The sequence below is a fragment of the Somniosus microcephalus genome, chromosome 25, assembly GCF_052327205.1.
Source record: "Somniosus microcephalus isolate GS21.2 chromosome 25, FLI_Smic_1.0, whole genome shotgun sequence".
NCBI lineage: Eukaryota > Metazoa > Chordata > Chondrichthyes > Squaliformes > Somniosidae > Somniosus > Somniosus microcephalus.
Genome location: NC_141011.1, coordinates 35,343,384 through 35,366,842, shown reverse-complemented (window position 1 = coordinate 35,366,842; position 23,459 = coordinate 35,343,384). Strand labels below are relative to the sequence as shown.

The 23,459-nt window shown below is 46.8% G+C and overlaps 1 protein-coding gene across 1 annotated transcript; it reads left to right on the top strand.

Moving 5' to 3' along the window:
• The first annotated feature begins 1,089 nt into the window (after nt 1–1,089).
• LOC147100685 (uncharacterized) lies at nt 1,090–21,971 on the top strand. Its single transcript, XM_085967195.1, has 8 exons — nt 1,090–3,129; nt 3,653–3,774; nt 4,383–4,447; nt 5,878–6,080; nt 6,587–6,749; nt 8,953–9,117; nt 20,731–20,801; nt 21,725–21,971. Exons 1-8 carry the CDS (start codon nt 1,356–1,358, stop codon nt 21,883–21,885), a joined length of 2,724 nt encoding a protein of 907 aa, XP_085823321.1. The 5' UTR covers nt 1,090–1,355; the 3' UTR covers nt 21,886–21,971.
• The last annotated feature ends 1,488 nt before the right edge of the window (nt 21,972–23,459 follow it).

The window sequence follows — 23,459 nt, the reverse complement described above, 5'->3', positions numbered from 1 at the left end:
TATCATCAATAACTGTGTCTTCACCAGAAAACCATCCAACGACAAAAGTATCTTCAATAACTGAGTCTTCAGCAGAAACCCATCCAACTACATCACAAGCATCATTGATAACTGTGTCTTCACCAGAAACCCATCCAACAACAACAGAGGAATCACTGATAACTGCGTCTTCATCACAAACCCATCCAACCACAGCACAAGTATCATCGATAACTGTGTCTTCAAGAGAAACCCATCCAACCACAACACAAGTATCATCAATAACTGTGTCTTCCTCAGAAGCCCATCCAACGACACCACAAGTGTCATCGATAACTGAGTCTTCATCAGAAACCCATCCAACGACCCCACAAGTATCATCAATAACTGTGTCTTCATCAGAAACCCATCCAACGACCCCAAAAGTATCATCAATAACTGTGTCATCATCAGAAGCCCATCCAAAGACACCACAAGTATCATCAATAACTGAGTCTTCATCAGAAACCCATCCAACAACACATGTATCAAATATAACTGAGACTTCATCTGAAACCCATCCAACGACAACACAAGTATCATCGATAACTGAGTCTTCCTCAGAAATCCATCCAACAACAACACAAGTATCTTCGATAACTGCGTCTTCATCAGAAACCCATCCAACAACACAAGTACCAAATGTAACTGAGTCATCATCAGATACCCATCCAACAACAACACATGTACCAAATATAACTGCGTCTTCAACAGAAACCCAACCAACGACCCCACAAGTATCATTGATAACGGCATCTTCATCAGAAACCCATCCAACAACAACACATGTACCAAATATAACTGAGACTTCATCAGAAACCCATCCAACGACAACACAAGTATCATCAATAACAGTGTCTTCACCAGAAAACCATCCAACGACAAAAGTATCTTCAACAACTGAGTCTTCAGCAGAAACCCATCGAACAACAACACATGTATCAAATATAACTGAGACTTCATCTGAAACCCATCCAACGACAACACAAGTATCATCGATAACGGCATCTTCATCAGAAACCCATCCAACAACAACACATGTACCAAATATAACTGCGTCTTCAACAGAAACCCAACCAACGACACCACAATTATCATCGATAACTAAGTCTTCATCAGAAACCCATCCAACAACAACACATGTACCAAATATAACTGCGTCTTCAACAGAAACCCAACCAACGACCCCACAAGTATCATCGATAACGGCATCTTCATCAGAAACCCATCCAACAACAACATATGTACCAAATATAACTGAGACTTCATCTGAAACCCATCCAACGACAACACAAGTATCATCGATAACTACGTCTTCACCAGAAAAACATCCAACAATGACAAAAGTATCTTCTGTAACTGAGTCTTCCTCAGAAACCCATCCAACAACACAAGTATCTTCGATAACTGTGTCTTCACCAGAAACCCATTCAACAGCAACACAAGTATCGTCGATAACTGTGTCTTCATCAGAAACCCATCCAACGACAACACAAGTATCATTGATAACTAAGTCTTCATCAGAAACCCATCCAACAACAACACATGTACCAAATATAACTGCGTCTTCAACAGAAACCCAACCAACGACACCACAATTATCATCGATAACTGAGTCTTCATCAGAAACCCATCCAACAACAACACATGTACCAAATATAATGGCGTCTTCAACAGCAACCCAACCAACGACACCACAATTATCATCGATAACTAAGTCTTCATCAGAAACCCATCCAACCACAACACATGTATCATCAATAACGGTGTCTTCATCAGAAACCCATCCAACCACAACACATGTAACAAATATAACTGAGTCTTCATCAGAAACTCATCCAACAACAACAGAGGAATCATTGATAACTGAGTCTTCCTCAGAAGCCCATCCAATGACACCAGACGTATCTTCGATAACTGAGTCTTCAGCAGAAAGCCATCCTACCACACAAGTGTCTTCAATAACTGTGTCTTCATTAGAAACCAATCCAGCCACATCACAAGAATCACTGATAACTGAGTCTTCAACAGAAAACCATCCAACAACACAAGTATCATTGATTACTGAGTCTTCAACAGAATCCCATCCAACAACACAAGTGTCATCAATAACTGAGTCTTCCTCAGAAGCCCATTCAACAACAACACAAGTGTCATTGATAACTGAGACTTCATCTGTAACCCATGAAATGCCAACACAAGTATCATCTACCATTCGGAATTCATCACAAACCACACCAACAGCCACACAATCATTCATGACTATATCAGCAGCCCATGTAAAATCTACGCAAGTGTCATCCATTACAGCAGCTAGAACTTCATTCTTTGTTTCATCATCAAAGTCATTTTCTTCTAGTTCTATGTCAACACAACTGCCAATTGTCACTGAGGAATTTTCTACCTCTGTTTCTCATTCCGCTACAGGCGTGTCCAATACATTATCAGAATCAGCATTATCCTCCAGGGAACCTCCTACAGCAGAGACCAGCACCTCATCTTATGTCACTTCAAAAATGATTACTTATAGTTCTGAAGAATCAACCTTCCCCTTTGATTCATCCCCTGGCAGCAAAGAACCTTCTTCCATGTCAGCTTCAGTTTTCCCAACTCAGAGAGCCAGCCCATCTCAATCACATTTGACAACTATCCCAATGGAAGTCTCTTCTTTAGCTCAGTCAACAGCATATAAAACAAACACACACAGTGTTTCTGTTCCTCAAAGGCCCACCAGTTCAACACCCAATGAAGAAACCACACTTTTGAATTTTACTCAAACCCAGCCTGTTACAGCTGCTACCAAACCACTTATTTCATCTTCCACATTCAAGACAGAAAGACCAACAACTTCATATTCACCTGTTGAAACTACTACAACTAAAATTACTCCCATTAGTTCTGCTAATTCTACATTGCCAATATCTTCTCATCCAAAGCCCACAACATCTACCTTGGCCACAACAATGGACTACTGTAGCAAATGCACATGCCTAAATGGAGGAACATGTAATTCAAATGCTACATCAGAAGATCACTGTGTGTGCCATTGTCTAAACTTTACTTATGGATCTCAGTGTCAAAATGGAAACAACAACACAAAAGCTGTGCAAAGTACGTTACCTTTACTGTTACTATTTGTTTGTGGGATTTCAATGTTGTTTTTTATATTCTGGCAGTCTATCTTTTTATAATACTATAACATGTAACATGCAGTTAATCTGATGGCTGAGTTGGTAAATGTACTGCTGATCTCAGATACGATGACACTGGGGCATTACAACTGATCTCAATGCCTCTGCAGTAGGAAAGGTCAGTCAACTTTCTTGCTCCTGATTGCTGTCTGGTGATCCATGCTTAAATCTGAATTTGGGGATGTCAGGAATGGAAAGGGTCACGTTTATGATATTGTCCATGGTCAAATTTCAGTATTTGGGCTGACATATGAAGAACTGGTCTTTCGGTAAGCAATGATGGAAGCATAATCCATCACAAGGCAAGGGGTGTGGCAGAGAGGACACTGAGGAAAAAATTGAAGTCAGCTGAATTGTTCATTAATGAATGTTCCCGTTTGTATCTTGGTCTGTGACATTAATACAATGCTTTCTGTGCCTTGCTTGTTCCTCTCCTGCTACAGGTCCAAACTCACCACAGAGGGAAGTCACTTTGACACTCCGGATAAACAGGACCTGGGGTGAAATGCTGGAGAACACCTCATCTGTGGAATATATAACTTTCACTGAGACTCTGTCTAGAATAGTGAGTACAAACGTCTTGACAGATGCTGCACATAGATTCACTAATATTTCAAATATATATATATTTTTTAAAGAAATACAAAGATATTGTTGCAGCCCAGTGACCTATTTCAACTTGAATAGCATTATCGTGTTGCACTGTTAGACAAACAAAGCTTGGCAGATTCTTCTCTCCAAAAACACTGCCTTTTTGAATTCTTCATGTTGAGTGAGAATAAACAACTGAAATAATAACCCTCATCACTAAACTTTACATCAAAATGTAAACAACTGAAGGTCAAGATTCTCCAAGTCTTACCAATCTTAACCAGTTAGTAAACCTGTCATTCATGTCTAGGTTTAGATAGTAGTCTGTCATTCCATTAACCTGATTAGTCATTACAGCGCCAGTGCAGTGACTCATTCCATAGTATCCGTTATTATATATATAGATATAAACCTCCAGAACCCCTTGATTAGATTCCAGCCTATAACTCAGTCCCGGGTATCCACTTTCTATTTATCTTTGTTTTGTAATTGAATCGCAAATTATATTCCTTACAGCATCAGTAATTTTGTGCACCATTCATAGCTTTAGTTTGAATTAATTCTTTTCTTTGTTTCTTACAGATGTCCCCACTGTACAGAATGGCTTCACCGAAACACTTTGACAAAGTGCTAATAACTGGACTCCGGTATGTATTGGAAAAAAAAACCTGTGAGATACAAAATCCCTTCAGTTTTTCAGCCAATGAGTTTCTAAATGAAGTGGTCCCCGGGGCCTAACAAAATCCCAAATGCATAAACGAAACCATCCACCAACTTTTATAAGTTTATCAGCACAGCCCCAATCATTTGTTTCGTGTTGTCAGAGGCCTGATTTAGAGATGTTTATCTAGGCTCCTGTCTCAATTGGTAAAGAAAATGAGTAGCTCACTTCACATGCCAGAAGGTGCAGGTTTGATCATGTACGTGCTACATTCATTGATCTCGGTCTTGCTGCAGTAATGTGAGACAATTGGCCTCAGTGCTTTGGACTGTGTAGGGAGGAAATCAGCCAGGCTTCCTGATCAGTACCTGGTGACCCCTGCTGCAACCTTGTATATACATTGGGAAGGCCGGATCGGGCTCAGTGTCAACAGTACTCCCATTGAAGTCTTCCGCATAAATAGCACAAGTCAATATATAAGGAGTCTAGGGGTGGTAGAAATAAGAGAGAGAAGAAATCGGAGGAAGAGATGTAAGAAGGAAAGAAAGATTTGCATTTATATAGCGCCTTTCACGACCTCAGGATGTCCCAAAGCACTTTACAGCCAATGAAGTACTTTTGAAATATACTCATTGTTGTAATGTAAGAAACACGGCAGCCAATTTGTGCACAGCAAGCTCCCACAAACAGCAATGTGATAATGACCAGATAATCTGTTTTAGTGATGTCGGTTGAGGGATAAACATTGGACAGGACACCGGGGAGAACTCCCCTGCTCTTCTTCAAAATAGTGGCATGGAATCTTTTACACCCGCCTGAGAGTGCGGATAGGGTCTCGGTTGAATGTCTCATCTGAAAGATGGCACCTCCGGCAGTGCAGCACTGCACTGAAGTGTCAGCCTGGATTATATGCTCATGTCTCTGGAGTGGGATTTGAACCCAAAATCTTCTGAGAGTGCTCCCACTGAGCCAAGGCTGACAATGTATTACACAAAGATCAGTACAGATGAGAGAGGCCATTTGGCCCATCTGGCTCACACTTCCATTGAAACAATTGATCTCTCACTACAGCCTCTTGAATGACCGGAGCTGCTTCCTCCTCTGCCCTCCTGGGAGACCATTCCAGATATTGATCACTTTGTGTAGAGACCTGCTTCCTGACACCTATCCTGACCTTACTCTTTACCAGTTGGCTTCTATGTCCCCTTGTCCTACAATTGTGTTTTAACTTGAAATACTGACTCAGGATTAACCTTTTCTATTCCACTTGGTATCTTATATACGTCTCTAAGGTCTCCTTTCATTATTGTGTCTTAGGATGTTATGGTGTTCACTGATGCAGTTTGCCTGTGTCTTGTACATATCATGAAGGTGTGGAGATCTTGTAATCTAACCCTGGATTGTGTTCCTCCATAGGAAAGGAAGCATTGTAGCAAACACCAGTGGGTTCTATAATTACAGCAACAATCAGACAGAAATCAACTATTTAAACAATGACCTAGCAACAACACTGCTTGGTATTGTTAACACCACGGAGGTACAGAATAAACTCACAGACTCTCTGGGTGGTGACATGGTGACTCTCATTCATGTTTATGCTCCAGTTCCACCGATCAACAGTAAGTATTACACTGACAGGTATGGACCGTGCAGTAACTCACTTGCTGAATTTCTTTTGCCCTTTTTTTCCACATTTCTCTCCTGAAGATGCTGACCCATGCTAGAGTGCAGCTCCACAGGTTCCCACGGCCCTCCACACTTGAATGGCCTGCTGATGGTCACTGCCTAGGCTCGCGCATGGAGAATGGCCACCTGGGCAAGGTATTGCCCTTGGAACCACCTCCTAGCAAGGAGACAATACCTCCAGGAGAAGGAGGAAGAAAGCAAGCTGACTTGGCTTCACCTAACCATTGCCCTTTGATCTACCTCGTCTTTCTTCCTACTCTTTCCAACTTAGGTGGTGCCCTGCTCCATGGGTCTCTGCTCTCACTTGGGTCTCTCAGTAAAGTTAGGACATTGACTGTTGCTTCTAAACAGAAAACTGCATGTTGTCCATGTGTCAAATACTCCCAGTGAAATGTTCAACTTCCTGACACTTTTTTAAAATATCTATTAACTCTTTTAGATATCAAAGATTTGAATATTACATGTGAGATTAGCTTTGCTAATTACACAGTAAACTGCAGCCATGGGAATCATTGTATCTGTGAAGGACCCTGCAAAAGAATGCCTGCATTCTGTCACGGGAATGGAAATTGTTTCAATCGTGCTGTTGGTGCTGTCTGTGAGTAAGTAACCATTGGACTTTGTTTTGCAATGAGCTCCCCTGCTCTCCTGAAGGTGCTGTCTCTTGCTGGGGTACAGTTCCACCAGCACCAACTGCCCTCCACTACCTGGTGCAAGTGCCCATTCTTCATGTATGAACCTAGACACTCAATATGTATTTTTATGAGTCTATGCAGCCAACGGTGGCCTCAGCCATGGGCTGTGCATATCAGGAGATCACATCTGCTCTTCCTGAGATTTTCCATCCAAACACACCTACTTTCCAGCAGGGGTCACCAGAGAGTGACCAGAATTGGGAATCCTGGCTGATAAGAGCATGCATTTATATAGCGCCTTTCACATCCTCAGGACAGCCCAAAGTGCTTCACAGCTAATAGAGTACATATGAACTGTAGTCCCTGTTGTAATGTAGGGAAGCGTTGGCAACCAACTCGTGCACAGCATGGTCCCACAAACAGCAAATTAGATAAATAACCAATTCATCTATTTTAGTGATGCTGATTGAGGGATAAATGTTGGCCAGGCGACTGGCAGAATTCCCCTTCTCTTCTACAATTAGTGCCATGGAACGTTTTACATCGACTTCAAAGGTCAGATGGGTCTTTGGTTTTAACATCTCATTTAGTAGACAACACCTTGAACAGCACAACACTCTCAGTGCTGACCCTCCGACAGTGCAGCGCTCCCTCAATACTGCCCCTCCGACAGTGCAGCACTCCCTCAGTATTGCCCCTCCGACAGAGCAGTGCTCCCTCAGTATTGCCCCTCTTACAGTGCAGCTCTCCCTCAGTACTGACACTCCGACAGTGTAGCGCTCCCTCAGTACTGCCCCTCTTACAGTGCAGCTCTCCCTCAGTACTGCCCCTCTTACAGTGCAGCACTCCCTTAGTACTGACACTCCGACAGTGTAGCGCTCCCTCAGTACTGCCCCTCTTACAGTGCAGCTCTCCCTCAGTACTGCCCCTCTTACAGTGCAGCTCTCCCTCAGTACAGGTAGACTACCCTTTATCCGGACTTCCGAAAACCGAAACCCTCTAAAAACCGAAGGTTTTTTCGTTCAGCGTAAGTCGTGCGTACGAACAGGGTTCCGGTTTCGGAAGTTCGGATAAAGGGTAAGTCGTGCGCACGACCCCCCGCCGACCCCCCCCCCCCACGGACCCCGCCGGCCCCGACAACCGCCGACCCCGCCAGCCCCGACAACCGCCGACCCCCCCGCGGACCCCGCCAGCCCCGACAACCGCCGACCCCGCCAGCCCCGACAACCGCCGACCCCCCCGCGGACCCCGACGGCCCCGACAACCGCCGACCCCCCCGCGGACCCCGCCGGCCCCGACAACCGCCGACCCCGCCAGCCCCGACAACCGCCGACCCCCCCGCGGACCCCGCCGGCCCCGACAACCGCCGACCCCCCCGCGGACCCCGCCGGCCCCGACAACCGCCGACCCCCCCGCGGACCCCGCCGGCCCCGACAACCGCCGATCCCGACCCCCGCCGACCCCGACTGACTTACGCTGAGCGTCAGCGTAAGTTGTGCGCACGACCCCCCGCCGAACCCCCCGCGGACCCCTGCCGACCCACCTTCCGAAATCCGAAATTCTCCTTTATCCGAAACTCGGCTGGTCCCGAGGTTTTCGGATAAAGGATAGTCTACCTGTACTGCCCCTCTTACAGTGCAGCACTCCCTCAGTACTGACACTCCGACAGTGTAGCGCTCCCTCAGTACTGCCCCTCTTACAGTGCAGCTCTCCCTCAGTACTGCCCCTCTTACAGTGCAGCACTCCCTCAGTACTGCTCCTCCGACAGTGCAGCGCTCCCTCAGTACTGCACTGAAGTGTCAGCCTGGATTATGATTTAAGTCTCAGGAGAGGATTTTGAAACCACGACCTTCAGACTCAGACATAAGAATGCTACCACTTGCTCCTATGTCTAGTGAGGCTAACTGTGACACCCTAACCACCACACTGCCTGGGTTTAGCACAGAAAACAAAATTCGAAGAGGAGATCTTCTTGATCTATATAACACACCAAGTGAGGCCTTTTATCCGCTGAACTATTGGTGGAGTTCGACCTCTGACTATTATTTGTTACTTTATTCAATCACTGGTCATGGATGTCACAGGCTTGTTGTTCGGATGATCTTCTGTCTATTGGACATCCACATCTATTACTAATTTCATCAATTTCCATTCTGATTTCTTCTGGCAGGTGTTATCAGGAAACCTTTTACAAATATACAGGGAAATACTGTGAAACGTCCATAAGGACCTCGGCATTCTATGGTGTGCTGTTTGGTGTGTTGGCAGGTGCTCTGCTCCTCTTAATTGTCATCATCATTGCAATTATATACTGCTATCGGAGAAAGAGATCCAGGTATGTATCAACCTTGCACATTTTTTTGTGTTAAATTTTATGCTCATCGAGATGAGAGATATCAATGTTGGGGAATGTAAAAGGTTCCATTTCATGCATCCATCAAACACTCCCAGCTCAGGTACAGCACGGGTTAGATACAGGGTAAAGCTCCCTCTACACTGTCCCATCAAACACTCCCAAGACAGGTACAGCACGGGTCAGACACAGAGTAAAGCTCCTTCTACATCGTCCCATCAAACACTGCCAGGGCTCATACAGTATGGGTTAGATTCAGAGTAAATCTTCCTCTACACTGTCCCATCAAACACTCATAGGGCAGGTACAGCACGGGTTAGATTCAGAGTAAATCTTCCTCTACACTGTCCCATCAAACACTCACAGAGCAGGTACAGCACGGGTTGCATGCAGAGTAAATCAACCTCTACACTGTTCCATCAAACACTCCCAGAGACTGCCCAACTCATTTCACTTGGGACCCTTACAGCCAGCTGTCACAAGACTTTCATCCCATTAATCTAAGCTGGATTTGCACCCAAGTCTAACAGTCTTGGTTAACCAAATGTGCTGCCCAATCCCCCCAAGCTGGATCAGCCTCATATATCCTAATATTACTATTGACATCACAACCTGGGAAACATCTGAGGTTTTAGCCAAACTAACCTTTCCCATGAATTTGTTGCTAGTGAGGTGACTGTAAAGAATCTGTGCTGACCTGGGCTCAAGAAACTCCTCGTGACTCTAATGCTATAGACAGAACTAAGCGATCTCTTAACCAATGGATTAGGTCAAAGCTCTGCGGTTCTGCCACATCCATTCGTAAATGGTGGTGGATAATTAAGCAATTAATGGGAGAAGGAGGCTCCATGAACATCTCCATCCTCACAGCATCCAGCACGTGAGTGCAAAAGACAAGGCTGAAGTGTTTGCAACCACCTTCAGCCAGAAGTGCCGAGTGGATGATCCTTCTCAGACTCCTCCTGAGGTCCCCACCGAGTCTTCAGCCAATTCAATTCACTCCACATGATATCAAGAAACGGCTGAGCGTACTGGACACAGCAAAGGCTATGGGTCCCAACAACATCACAGCTGTGGTGCTGAAGACCTATGCTCCAGAACTAGCTGCGCCTCGAGCCAAGTTGTTCCAGTACAGCTACAACACTGGCATCTACCCGACAATGAGCAAAATTGCCCAGGTATGTCCTGTTCACAAAAAGCAGGCAAATCCAACCTGGCCAATTACTGCCCCATCAGTCTACTCTCAATCATTAGCAAAGTGACAGAAGGTTTAGTCAACAGTGCTATCAAGTGACATTTACTAACCAATAACCTGCTCACTGATGCCCAGTTTGGGTTCTGCCAGGAGCACTCAGCTCCAGACTTCATTACAGCCTTGGTCCAAAAAAAGAGCTGAATTCCAGAGGTGAGTTGAGAGCAACTGCCCTTGACATCAAGGCAGCATTTGACCAAGTGTGGCACTAAGGAGCCCTAGTAAAACTGAAGTCAATGGGGATCAGGGGAAAACTCTCCAGTGGCTAGAGTCATACCTGGCACAAAGGAAGATGGTTGTGGTTGTTGGAGAACAATCATCTCAGCCCCAGGACAATGCTGCGGGAGTTCCTCAGGGCAGTGTCCTAAGCCCAACTATTTTCAGCTGCCTCATCAATGACCTTCCCTCCATCATAAGGTCAGAAGTGGGGATGTCCGTTGATGATTGCACAGTGTTCAGTTCCATTCGCAACTCCTCAGGTAATGAAGCAGTCCATGCCCGCTTGCAGCAAACCCTGGACAATATTCAGGCTTGGGCTGATAAGTGGCAGGTAACATTTGCGCCACACAAGTGCCAGGAAATGACTATCTCCAATAAGAGAGAATCAAAACATTTCCCTTGTCATTCAACGGCATTACCATCACCGAAACCTCCACCAGCAACATCCTGGGGGTCACCATGGACCAGAAACTTAACTGGACCAGCCACATAAATTCTGCGGCTACTGGGGCAGGTCAGAGGCTGGATGTTCTGCGGCAAGAGACTCATCTCCTGACACCTCAAAGCCTCTTAACAACTTACAAGACACAAGTAAGGAGTGTGATGGAATACCCTCCGCTTGCCTGGATGAGTGCAGCTCCAACAACACTCAAGAAGCTGGACACCATCCAGGACAAAGCAGCCGGCTTGATTGGCACCCCATCCACCACCATAAACATTCACTCCCCCCACCACCAGCACACCGTGGCTGCAGTGTGTACCATCTACAAGATGCACTGCAGCAACTCGCCAAGGCTTCTTCGGCAGCACCGCCCAAACCCGTGACCGTCTCCACCTAGAAGTACAAGGGCAGCAGGCCCAAGAGAACACCACCACCTCCAAGTCACACGCCATTCAGGCTTGGAAATATATCGCCGTTCCTTCATCGTCGCTGGGTCAAAATCCTGGAATTCCCGACCTAACAGCACTGTGGGAGTACCTTCACCACACATAGCAACATAGAAACATAGAAGATAGGAGCAGGAGTAGGCCATTCGGCCCCTCGAGCCTGCTCCGCCATTCAATGCGATCATGGCTGATCATCCAAATTCAGTACTCTGTCCTTGCTTTTTCCCCATATCCCTTGATCCCTTTAGCCTTAAGAAATATATATCTAACTCCTTCTTGAATATATTTAATGAATTGGCCTCAACTGTCTTCTGTGGTATAGAATTCCACAGGTTCACCACTCTCTGGGTGAAGAAATTGTGATGAAATATTCCATTCATCACTGCCTGTGACTGTGGTTGGTTTCAGGTTCCCCCTTACCATTGTATTGCCTGTGACTGTGGTTGGTTTCAGGTTTCTCCTCACCATTGTATTGTGTATTGGAATGTATGGAATGTGTTGTGTGTAGGGCTCCGCCCATACCTGGCCTCTATGTAAGCCAGCTCAGTCTGGCCTCACAGCCAGTACTGCAGACCTCCAGGGAAGATACCTCTCTCCACTGCGTGTTATCTTCTAAGTTAATAAAAGCCTTGTTTTGTTTCGCTAACATCGAGTCTCGGGATTATTGAGGCACATCAATTTTATTAACTTATTTTTCAACACAATGGATCAACTCCTGAAACCCGAACGTTTGGATTTGGATCAGCATGCTCCGGACGCATCAGCATGCTTCGGACACTGGTTTATGTGTATGGAATTCTTCCTGGACAATTCCGCAGCCGTCAAAGACGCTACGGACGCTGCGAGTATGAAACTCGGAATTCTGCGGAATTGGGTAAGCCACTGGGTTTACCCCCTCATCCAAGACGCCGACACGTACCTGGCCGCCTGCGACATCTTAAAGGCGCATTACCAGCAGCCTACGAATGAGGTGTATGCTAGGCATCTGCTCGCCACTCGCGCACAGCGACCTGGGGAATCGGTGGAGGAGTTCCTAGGCACCCTGAAAATGCTTGGCAAAGACTGCAAGTGCCGAGATGTAAAAGCCGCAGTGTACACCGACGAGCTTGTTCGCGATGCCTTTATCACAGGCCTCAGCTCCACTTACATCCGGCAAAGACTGCTGGAAAAAACGGGATTGGACCTGAAACAGGCTGCGGACACCGTGCGATCCCTGGATGTGGCCCAGAGAAACTCGGACGCCTACTCTTCAGCCCACGCCGCCACGTGTGCACCAAGGGCGCCGCCATCTTGGAAGGCATCTTCCCCGCCCGGCAGCCCGACACCGTCGGGGCCCCGCTCTCCCCCCAGAAGCCCTACGACAGCCGCGACGCGTCGGGGACCCAACTGCTACTTCTGCGGGCAGCCAAAGCACACCAGAAACCTGTGCCCGGCGAAAGGCACCACCTGCTTTAAGTGCGGTAAGAAGGGGCACTTTGGGAAGGTGTGCAGAGGGAACCCCGCTGGAAAACCAAAACCCGCCACCGCCACGTGTGCACCGTGGGAGCGGCCATCTTGGACGCCATCTTGCCCGACCTCGTGGGGGCCGCCATCTTGTGAGCAGACAGCGCGGACGCCATCTTGTCTCGATCAGGGCCCTACAGTGGTATCGGTCACAGTGGACCAGACCAGGGCCCACCCGCTATCCAAATCAATGGTGGACATCGAGGTAAACGGGTGCGGGGTTAAATGTTTAATTGACAGTGGAAGCACGGAGAGTTTTATCCACCCGGAACTGGCACGACAACTCTCCCTAAAGGTGGTCCCTACTCGGGGTACCATCTCTATGGCTAATAAAACCCAGACATCGACCATTCTGGGTTACTGCACGGTACAATTGTCCGTTAACGGGACTGTATACGATAATTTTAAAGTATTAATCATGAAGAATCTATGCGCGAGCGTGATCCTGGGCCTGGATTTCCAGTGCAACCACCAAAGCATCACGCTCAAGTACGGTGGGTCCCAGCCGCCCCTCACAGTGTGCGGCCTGGCTACCCTGAAGGTAAAGCCGCCTTCGCTATTCGCGAACCTTACCCCTAACTGCCGGCCAATAGCGACCAAAAGCAGGAGGTACAGCTGGGAGGACAGGCGGTTTATCGCGACCGAGGTAGACAGGCTCCTGAAAGAGCGCATTATTGAATGCAGCAATAGCCCGTGGCGCGCCCAAGTGGTGGTGGTAAGGGGTAGCGAGAAGAAATGGATGGTGATCGACTATAGCCAAACGATCAACAGGTACACCCAACTAGACGCCTACCCGCTACCCCGCATATCAGAAATGGTGAACCAAATCGCCCAATACCGGGTGTTCTCCACCATCGACCTCAAGTCAGCGTACCACCAGCTCCCTATCAGACCAGAGGACCGCCCGTACACCGCCTTCGAGGCGAACGGACGCCTCTACCAATTCCTCAGAGTCCCCTTTGGGGTGACGAATGGGGTCTCGGTCTTCCAGAGGGAGATGGATCGCATGGTCGATGACCACCACTTGCAGGCAACCTTCCCCTACCTCGACAATGTCACCATCTGCGGTCACAACCAGCAGGATCACGACTCGAACCTCGAGAGGTTCCTGAAAACCGCACAAAAACTCAACCTCACCTACAACGAGGACAAGTGCGTTTTCAACACCACGCGCCTCTGCATACTAGGCAGCGTGGTGGAGAATGGGGAAATCGGACCAGACCCCGACCGATTGCGCCCCCTACGGGAGCTGCCCCTGCCCAACACTCCCAAAGCCCTGAAAAGGTGCCTGGGGTTATTTTCTTATTATTCCCAATGGGTCCCCAACTACTCCGACAAAGCCCGCCCCCTCTTGAAAGCATCCTCTTTTCCGCTCTCTGCTGAGGCCCACGCCGCCTTCAAAAGCATTAAGCAGGATATTGAGCGGGCCACGCTACAGGCAGTGGACGAGAACACTCCATTTCAAGTGGAAAGTGATGCGTCTGACTTTGCCTTGGCGGCCACCCTCAACCAGGCGGGGCAGCCCGTAGCTTTCTTCTCGAGGACCCTCCAAGGGCCCGAGATCAGACACTCCTCTGTGGAAAAGGAGGCCCAAGCCATCGTGGAGGCAGTGCGCCACTGGCGCCACTACCTAGCCGGCAAACGCTTCACCCTACTTACCGACCAGCGGTCGGTAGCGTTTATGTTCAATAATAAACAGAGGGGGAAGATCAAAAATGATAAGATTCTTAGGTGGCGGATCGAGCTCTCCACCTTCGAGTATGACATCATTTACCGGCCAGGGGCCCTTAACGAATCCCCAGATGCCCTCTCACGAGGGATGTGTGCCAGCGCCACCGGGGATCGGCTACAGACCCTCCACAACGACCTCTGCCACCCAGGGGTCACGCGGCTGTTCCACTTCATAAAGTCCCGCAACTTACCCTACTCGATTGAGGAAGTTCGGTCTCTGACCAGGAACTGCCGCACTTGCGCTGAGTGCAAGCCTCGGTTCTACCACCCTGATAGAGCCCACTTAATCAAAGCTACACGGCCCTTTGAGCGGCTCAGCTTAGATTTCAAGGGCCCCCTCCCGTCCGTCGACCGCAATGTTTACTTCCTGAACATTGTGGACGAATACTCCCGGTTCCCATTCGCCTTCCCCTGCCCAGACATGACCAGCGCCACGGTCATTAAATGCCTCAACAGCCTGTTCTGCCTGTTCGGTATGCCGAGCTACATCCACACGGATAGGGGGGCGTCCTTCATGAGTGAAGAGCTACGCCAGTACATGCTGTCCAGGGGTATCGCCACGAGCCGTACCACCAGCTACAACCCCCGGGGTAACGGTCAAGTGGAGCGAGAGAACGGGACAGTATGGAAAGCAGTCACTCTAGCTCTAAGGACCAAGGGCCTCCCTATCTCCCGCTGGCAGGAAGTCCTCTCAGATGTGCTCCATTCGATACGGTCGCTATTGTGTACTGCCACTAATGCCACGCCTCATGAACGAATGTTTAGCTTCCCCCGGAAATCCACCTCAGGCGTATCCATGCCGTCATGGCTCTCCACCCCGGGTCCGGTATTCGTGCGAAGGCATGTGAGGGGCCATAAGACGGACCCTCTCGTGGAGCCAGTGCACCTACTCCACGCCAACCCCCAATACGCGTATGTCCGGCACGCCGACAGAAGGGAGGACACCGTGTCAATAAAAGACGTCGCCCCAGCCGGTAATGACAACAACCACGGCAATAGCAGCAACAATGACCACAGCAACTCTTACCCACCCACTACTCTTTCATCACCCCCGGAAGAACATCGACCAACGGCACCCCCACCAACTACCCCTTCAACAACCCTGGCGGCACCCCCGGCAGAGGCCCAGGAGGCCACCGGGGACACCCAGCCGACACCCGCGACACCACAACAGCCACGTCGGTCGCAGAGGACTACCAAACCCCCGAACAGACTAAATCTATAGAAGGGGTGAATGTGATGAAATATTCCATTCATCACTGCCTGTGACTGTGGTTGGTTTCAGGTTCCCCCTTACCATTGTATTGCCTGTGACTGTGGTTGGTTTCAGGTTTCTCCTCACCATTGTATTGTGTATTGGAATGTATGGAATGTGTTGTGTGTAGGGCTCCGCCCATACCTGGCCTCTATGTAAGCCAGCTCAGTCTGGCCTCACAGCCAGTACTGCAGACCTCCAGGGAAGATACCTCTCTCCACTGCGTGTTATCTTCTAAGTTAATAAAAAGCCTTGTTTTGTTTCGCTAACATCGAGTCTCGGGATTATTGAGGCACATCAGAAATTCCTCCTCATCTCAGTCCTAAATGGCTTACCCCTTATCCTTAGACTGTAACCCCTGGTTCTGGACTCCCCCACCATCGGGAACAGCCTTCCTGCATCTAGTCTGTCTAGTCCTGTTAGAATTTTATAAGTTTCAATGAGATCCCCTCTCATTCTTCTAAACTCTAGCGAATATAAGCCTAATCGACCCAATCTCTCTTCATACGTCATTCCTGCCATCCCAGGTATCAGTCTGGTGAATCTTCGCTGCACTCCCTCCATGGCAAGAACATCCTTCCTCAGATAAGGTGACCAAAACTGCACACAATATTCAAGGTGTGGCCTCACCAAGGCCCTGTACAACTGCAGCAAAACATCCTTGCTCCTGTACTCGAATCCTCTCGCTATGAAGGCCAGCATACCATTTGCCTTCTTAACTGCCTGCTGCACCTGCATGCTTACCTTCAGCGACTGGTGCACAAGGACACCCAGGTCTCGTTGCACTTACCCTTTTCCCAATCTATTGCCATTCAGATAATAATCTGCCTTCCTGTTTTTGCCACCAAAGTGGATAACCTTGCATTTATCCACATTATACTGCATCTGCCATGCATCTGCCCAATCGCCCAACCTGTACTGGAGTTTCTCTGCATCCTCCTTACAGCACACACGCCCACCCAGCTTTGTGTCGTCTGCAAACTTGGAGATATTACATCTAGTTCCCTCATCTAGATCATTAATATATATTGTGAATAACTGGGGTCCTAGCACCGATCCCTGCGGTACCGCACTAGTCACTGCCTTCCATTCGGAAAAAGACCCGTTTATTCCAACTCTTTGCTTCCTGTCTGCCAACCAGTTTTCTATCCAAGTCAGACCTTACCCCCAATCCCATGTGCTTTAACTTTACACGCTAGTCTCTTATGCGGGACCTTATCGAAAGTCTTCTGAAAGTCCAAATACACCACATCCACTGGTTCTCCCTTATCTATTCTACCAGTTACATCCTCAAAAAATTCCAGTAGATTAGTCAAGCATGATTTACCTTTTGTAAATCCATGTTGACTTTGTCCGATCCTGTCACTGTTTTCCAAGTGCTCTGTTATTACATCTTTTATAATGGACTCTAGCATTTTCCCCACTACCGATGTCAGGCTTACCGGTCTATAATTCCCCATTTTTTCTCTACCACCTTTTTTAAATAGTGGGGTTACATTAGCTACCCTCCAATCTATGGGAACTGTTCCAGAGTGTATAGAATTTTGGAAGATGACTAGCAATGCATCTACTATTTCTAGGGCCACTTCCTTAAGTACCCTAGGATGTAGATTATCAGGCCCTGGGGATTTATCGGCCTTCAATCCCATCAATTTCCCTAACACCATTTCCCTACAAATACTTATTTAATTCAGTTCCTCCCTCTCATTAGACCCTATGTTCCCCGATATCTCTGGGAGTTTATTTGTGTCCTCCTTTGTGAAGACAGAACCAAAGTATGTATTTAATTGGTCTGCCATTTCTTTGTTCCCCATTATAAATTCCCCTGATTCTGACTGCAAGGGACCTACACTTGTCTTTCCTAATTTTTTTCTTTTCACACATCTATAGAAGCTTTTACAGTCAGTTTTTATGTTCCCTGCTAGCTTACTCTCACACTCTGTTTTCCCCCTCTTAATTAATCCCTTTGTCCTCCTTTGCTAAATCCTAAACTGCTCCCAATCCTCAGGTTTGCTGCTTTTTCTGGCCAATTTATATGTCCTCTCCTTGGATCTTATGCTATCCCTAATTTCCCTTGTTAGCCAATGTTCAGTCATCTTTTTTGTTTTATTTTTATGCCAAACAAGGATGAACAAATTCTGTAGTTCATCCATGTGAACTTTAAATGTTTGCCATTGCCTATTCACCGTCAACCCTTTAAGTAACACTCCCCAATTTATCCTAGCCAACTCACGCCTCATACCATCATAGTATCCTTTATTTAAATTCAGTACCCAAGTCTCTGAATCAACTACTTCACTCTCCATCTTAATGAAGAATTCTATCATATTATGATCGCTCCTCCCCAAGGGGCTGCACACAACAAGATTGCTAATTAATCCTTTCTCATTACATAATACCCAGTCATAGATGGCCTGATCTCTAGTTAGTTCCTCGACATATTGGTCCAGGAAACCATCCCGTATACACTCTAGGAATTCCTCTTCCATAGTATTGTTAATAATTTGGTTCGACCAATATATATGTAGATTCAAGTCACCCATGATATCTGCTGTGCTCTTATTGCACGCATCTCTAATTTCCCATTTAATGCCATCCCCAACCTCAGCATTACTGTTTGGGGGTCTGTATACAACTCCCACTAACATTTTCTGCCCCTTGGTATTTCTCAGCTCTACCCATACAGATTCCACATCATCAGAGCTAATATCCTTCCTTACTATTGTGTTAATCTCCTCTTTAACCAGCAATGCTACCCCACCTCCTTTTCCTTTTTTCCTGTCCTTCCTGAATATTGAATACCCCTGGATGTTGAATTCCCAGCCTTGGTCACCCTGGAGCCATGTCTCCGTAATCCCAATTATATCATATCTGTTTACATCTATTTGTGCAGCTAATTCATCCACCTTATTACGAATGCTCCGTGCATTAAGACACAAAGCCTTCAGGCTTGTTTTTTTTAACACTCAGACCTTTTAGAATTATTGTTTACTGCAGCCATGTTTGATTTACACCCTTGATTTCTCTGACTTCCACTTTTGCTTTTCTCCTTCCTGTCTTTTGCTTCTATCTTTGCTTCCCTTTCCTCTGTCTCCCTGCACAGGTTCCCAACCCCCTGCCATTTTAGTTTAAACCCTCTAACACCCTCCCCAACAGCACTAGCAAACACTCCCCCTGGGACATCGGTCCCGGTCCTGCCCAGGTGCAAACTGTCCAGTTTGTACTGGTCCCACCTCCCCCAGAACCAGTTCCAATGTCCCAGGAATTTGAATCCCTCCCCCTTGCACCATTCTTCTAGCCACGTATTCATCCGAAATATCCTTCTATTTCTACTCTGACTAGCACGTGGCACTGGTAGCAATCCTGAGATTACTATTTTTGAGGTACTATTTTTTAATTTACCTCCTAACTCCCTATATTCAGCTTTTAGGGCCTCGTCCCGTTGTTTACCTATATCATTGGTACCTATATGCACCACGACAACTGGCTGTTCACCCTTCCCCTCCAGAATGCCCTGTAGCCACTCCGAGATATCCTTGACCCTTGCACCAGGGAGGCAACATACCATCCTGGAGTCTCGTTTGTGGCTGCAGAAACGCCTATCTATTCCACTTACAATAGAATCCCCTATCACTATAGCTCTCCTGCTCTTTTTCCTCCCGTCCCGTGCAGCAGAACCACCCATGGTGCCAGGAAGTTGGTTGCTGCTGCCTTCCCCCGATAAGCCATCCTCCCCAACAATATCCAAAGCAGTATATCTGTTTGAGAAGGGGATGGCCACAGGGAACCCCTGCACTACCTGCCTGCGCCTACTACTCTGCCTGGCGGTCACCCATTCCCTTCCTGCCTGTGCAGCCTTTACGTGCGGTGTGACCAACTGATTAAATGTGATATCCACGATGTCCTCAGCATTGCGAATGCTCCAGTATGTATCCATTCGCAGCTCCAGCACCGCAATGCAGTCTGCTAGTAGCTGCAGCTGGATACACTTCCCACACACATGGTCGTCAGGGACACAGGAAGTGTCTCTGATTTCCCACATAGTGCAGGAGGAGCATGTCACGGGGCCGAGCTTTGCTGCCATGACTTACCCTTTAATTAATTTAAATTAAATCAATACCACCAATTATACTACAATCAAATGATATACTCAAGGGCCCTTGTTTCCTAGCACTCCCCGCTACACAACAGAGACCTTAGAAACTATAACCACAAAATTAAGACCTTCTAAACTTTATAAACTATGAACCTTAACTGTCAAACTATAGAGTGGGTGAGTACTTATACTAATCAGCTGCTTCCTCCTGCCCGCGTCACGTTTTGAATCGTGACGTGGCTCTAGAACGCTGCCGCCGGTCTGCGAGATTGGTAAGCCTGTGAAAAAAAGCCCGCGAAAGTGAGTTTAAATACTCACTGAACCTCCGCTCTCACCGCTCCCGACACTGGCCTGTGAAAAAAAGCCCGCGAAAGTGAGTTTAAATACTCACTGAACCTCCGCTCTCACCGCTCCCGACACTGGCCTGTGAAAAAATGCCCGCGAAAGTGAGTTTAAATACTCACTGAACCTCCGCTCTCACCGCTCCTGACACTGGACACGGACCGCAGCGGTTCAAGGAGAAGCCCCACCACCAACTTCTCAAGGGCAACTAGGGATGGTCAATAAGTGTTGGCCTTGCCAGCGACACCCACATCCCGAGAATGAATAAAAGAAATGAATTTTAAAAACTGTTCTTCTCCTTCTCCTCAGGCACTCAGACCGCCGCACCTCACACAAGTGGTACTCGATAGATGAAGAATATTTCAGATTTCCACAAACAGGTATGTGTCTACTTGAATTTTTCATGTAGAAAATGATTTAATGCTTTTCCTTTCATCCAGGTGGTTTGATGGCGTTCGAATTTTTATGTATGTGTTTTATTATCTACAAATTTCTTTTCCTTCTCCCAAATGCTCTGATTCTTGTTGGAATCTGCGGTTTTGTAATTATTGTTTGCCCTCTGCTACTTTACCCAAGTGACTGTTCTTCCTATGTGTGCCTGAACAGTGAGTGTAAGGAGGCGATTCAATTGTGAGAGGTATCACAGGCTTGGGACGTAGAGGCTCCCTACTGCCGGCCCGACTGTGATTAGTCAAATCAGTACAAAGTAGGGACTGAGCCTGGGACCTTTGTGTTCTGTATAGCTGAATACTCAGTGGGTGATGCGGACACTAACCGAGCCATCAGGACACTCTGTCTGTTGATACAGCTGGTCGTGGCTGCAGTATGTGAATGAGGAGCTCTAACCTGGAACAGCTCAGGCTAATTGAAGTATTTGGGTACACTCTACACACTCTACAATAGTGGCAGGTGTCTTCTGAGTTTGAGCAACTTTGGATTGTCTCTGGGGTTGGTCAGGAGTTGGCGGCCCCATGCAATGGATGGAGCCTCAGTGGGGCACGTGGAGGTCCTCCTCAGTCCTTTATGTCACCAGTGCTGCCTGCAAGCAAGGAGATGGTGGACTATGATGGGTCATTACCTCGATTAAAATAAATGGGGTTTTGCGGAGGGGGCTCCAATCTTAGCTAATTGTAGCAGGAGTCAATGCAAATTCCACCCACTGATCATTTTTATCAGTATACGGCTTTTTTGGAAGCAAAACGCCCCCTCACTGGACTCACCTTGCCATTTATGTATGTTATGCTAAAGCTATTATCATTTCTGCCCACCGCCCCCCCCCCCCCCCACCCATCCCCACCTCCAGATATGACTACAGCGACCCCGGCACCAAACACTGGGAAACCTCCGGGAAAGAGAAGAGGAAAATACAGCCTGGAAGAGCATCCTACATTCGAAGATGATTTGGGGCCTGGTGTCTGGAGACCAAACTTGGACCAAGTGGACACAGAGGCTGATGTAAATTGAAGGATGAACGCAATATGATAATAACCAGACAATTTGTTTTGGTGATGTTGGTTGAGGGATAAATATTGGCCAGGACACCGGGGAGACTGCACTAGAAGGGTGGGGGGGGGGGAAATTGATTATTGATATTAATAATTTGATGATGTGTTTCCTCCCTACCAAATACGAGCCAAGCGCCCAGAAATGGTTATGCCGCTACCAGATGAACAATGACAATCGGCAGGGCTGCTTTTAGGATGTGTTAGTCCATCATAGTTTACACCATTTTGTTCAACATGTTTTAGTTACAGAGCATTTAAACATCTACAAAGCATAGATACAAATCTAATTGTTCAGAAATGCTTTTGTTTGTTCCAAGAACATTACTGATGAAATTCTGCAACTTTCCATAATTTAGTTTTTTTTCATATATTTCAAGGTTCTGTAGCAACAGAAAGCTGTGATTATTTGATATGACTGATACAAGGCCCCTGCTTTTGAAAGTTACAACAGTCTCTCAGTTCCAAATAGCACAAAAGAGCCTGCTAGCTTTACATAAAGCAGTTATATATTTAGTCAGATGAGGGTGTTTGAGCAGAGGTTCAGTGTATGTTGGGGTCCAACATAAGCATTAGTTCATAAATATCAGAAAACAGGAATGTAGCTCGCTGAAGGCTCAGTGGGTAAGGGCGCCACCCCATGCAGTACTGAGTTGTATAAGGATATCCTGGATTCCATCTACAGTCTGTGCTTGCTTACCTGATTTCAGCTGGGCAGCAGTTGCCACATGACAGTCAGCTTCCATGACCTTGGCAAGGTAAAAACCAGCCAGGCTTTTCACTCTAGGATCGGACCGCTGCTGGAAGGTATGGGCAAGGACAGGATCGGGTTCCGCTGCGATGCACCCATCAGTCAAATAGCCTGTGGACACTGGAATCAATAATGTGGGAATACGATGCCCTCGTTTTTGGAAAAAGGACAGAAAGAGAAAAGGAAACAATTTGGCCTTAAGGCTCATACAAGAAGAATGGCCCCATCGATGAGGTACCAGAGGTACATGTGGAACTGAACCCTAATAACAGGCAGCGCCTTCAGGAGAGGAGCGGAGAAAACAGTGGCTGCATAAATAGCGGGTGTGATTTGAACCCTTGGTTTTACAGTAATATCTTTAAAGTCTATTCAATTTTCACAATCAATTTTCACAATCAATTTTCACAATCAATTTTCACAATCAATTTTTACAGAATGTTTGAGGGAAAAGGACGTGAATTGTCTATTGTAGGCAGAGATACATTTTAGCTTTAGAATTTAAGTGTTAGAGCAGAATATGCATGTTTAAATTATATACATTTAGGTGCAGTAGGGTATATTTAATACTGAAACTTTTTACTATCTTAATTACCTTATATTTGATATAAATGAAATATTATTAAGTACTCATTTGCACTGTTTACAGATAAATAAAATATTTATATATAATTGTATCTGTTTCTTCTTTCACAAGCACATTTGACTGCCTCAGTTTTCTCACTTTTGGTAATAAGGAATGCAGAGGGCGGATCCATAAAGTGGGAATACATTGTCCTGGTGCTCTT

What these genes read in the sequence shown, in the direction of transcription:
- LOC147100685 (XM_085967195.1), top strand. Translation starts at nt 1,356, where the DNA reads ATGACAAAAGTATCTTCTGTAACTGAGTCTTCCTCAGAAACCCATCCA. An exon ending in GTGCTAATAACTGGACTCCG is followed by an intron (nt 4,448 to 5,877) that starts GTATGTATTGGA and finishes GTTCCTCCATAG; the next exon opens with GAAAGGAAGCATTGTAGCAA. An exon ending in GCTGTTGGTGCTGTCTGTGA is followed by an intron (nt 6,750 to 8,952) that starts GTAAGTAACCAT and finishes TTCTTCTGGCAG; the next exon opens with GTGTTATCAGGAAACCTTTT.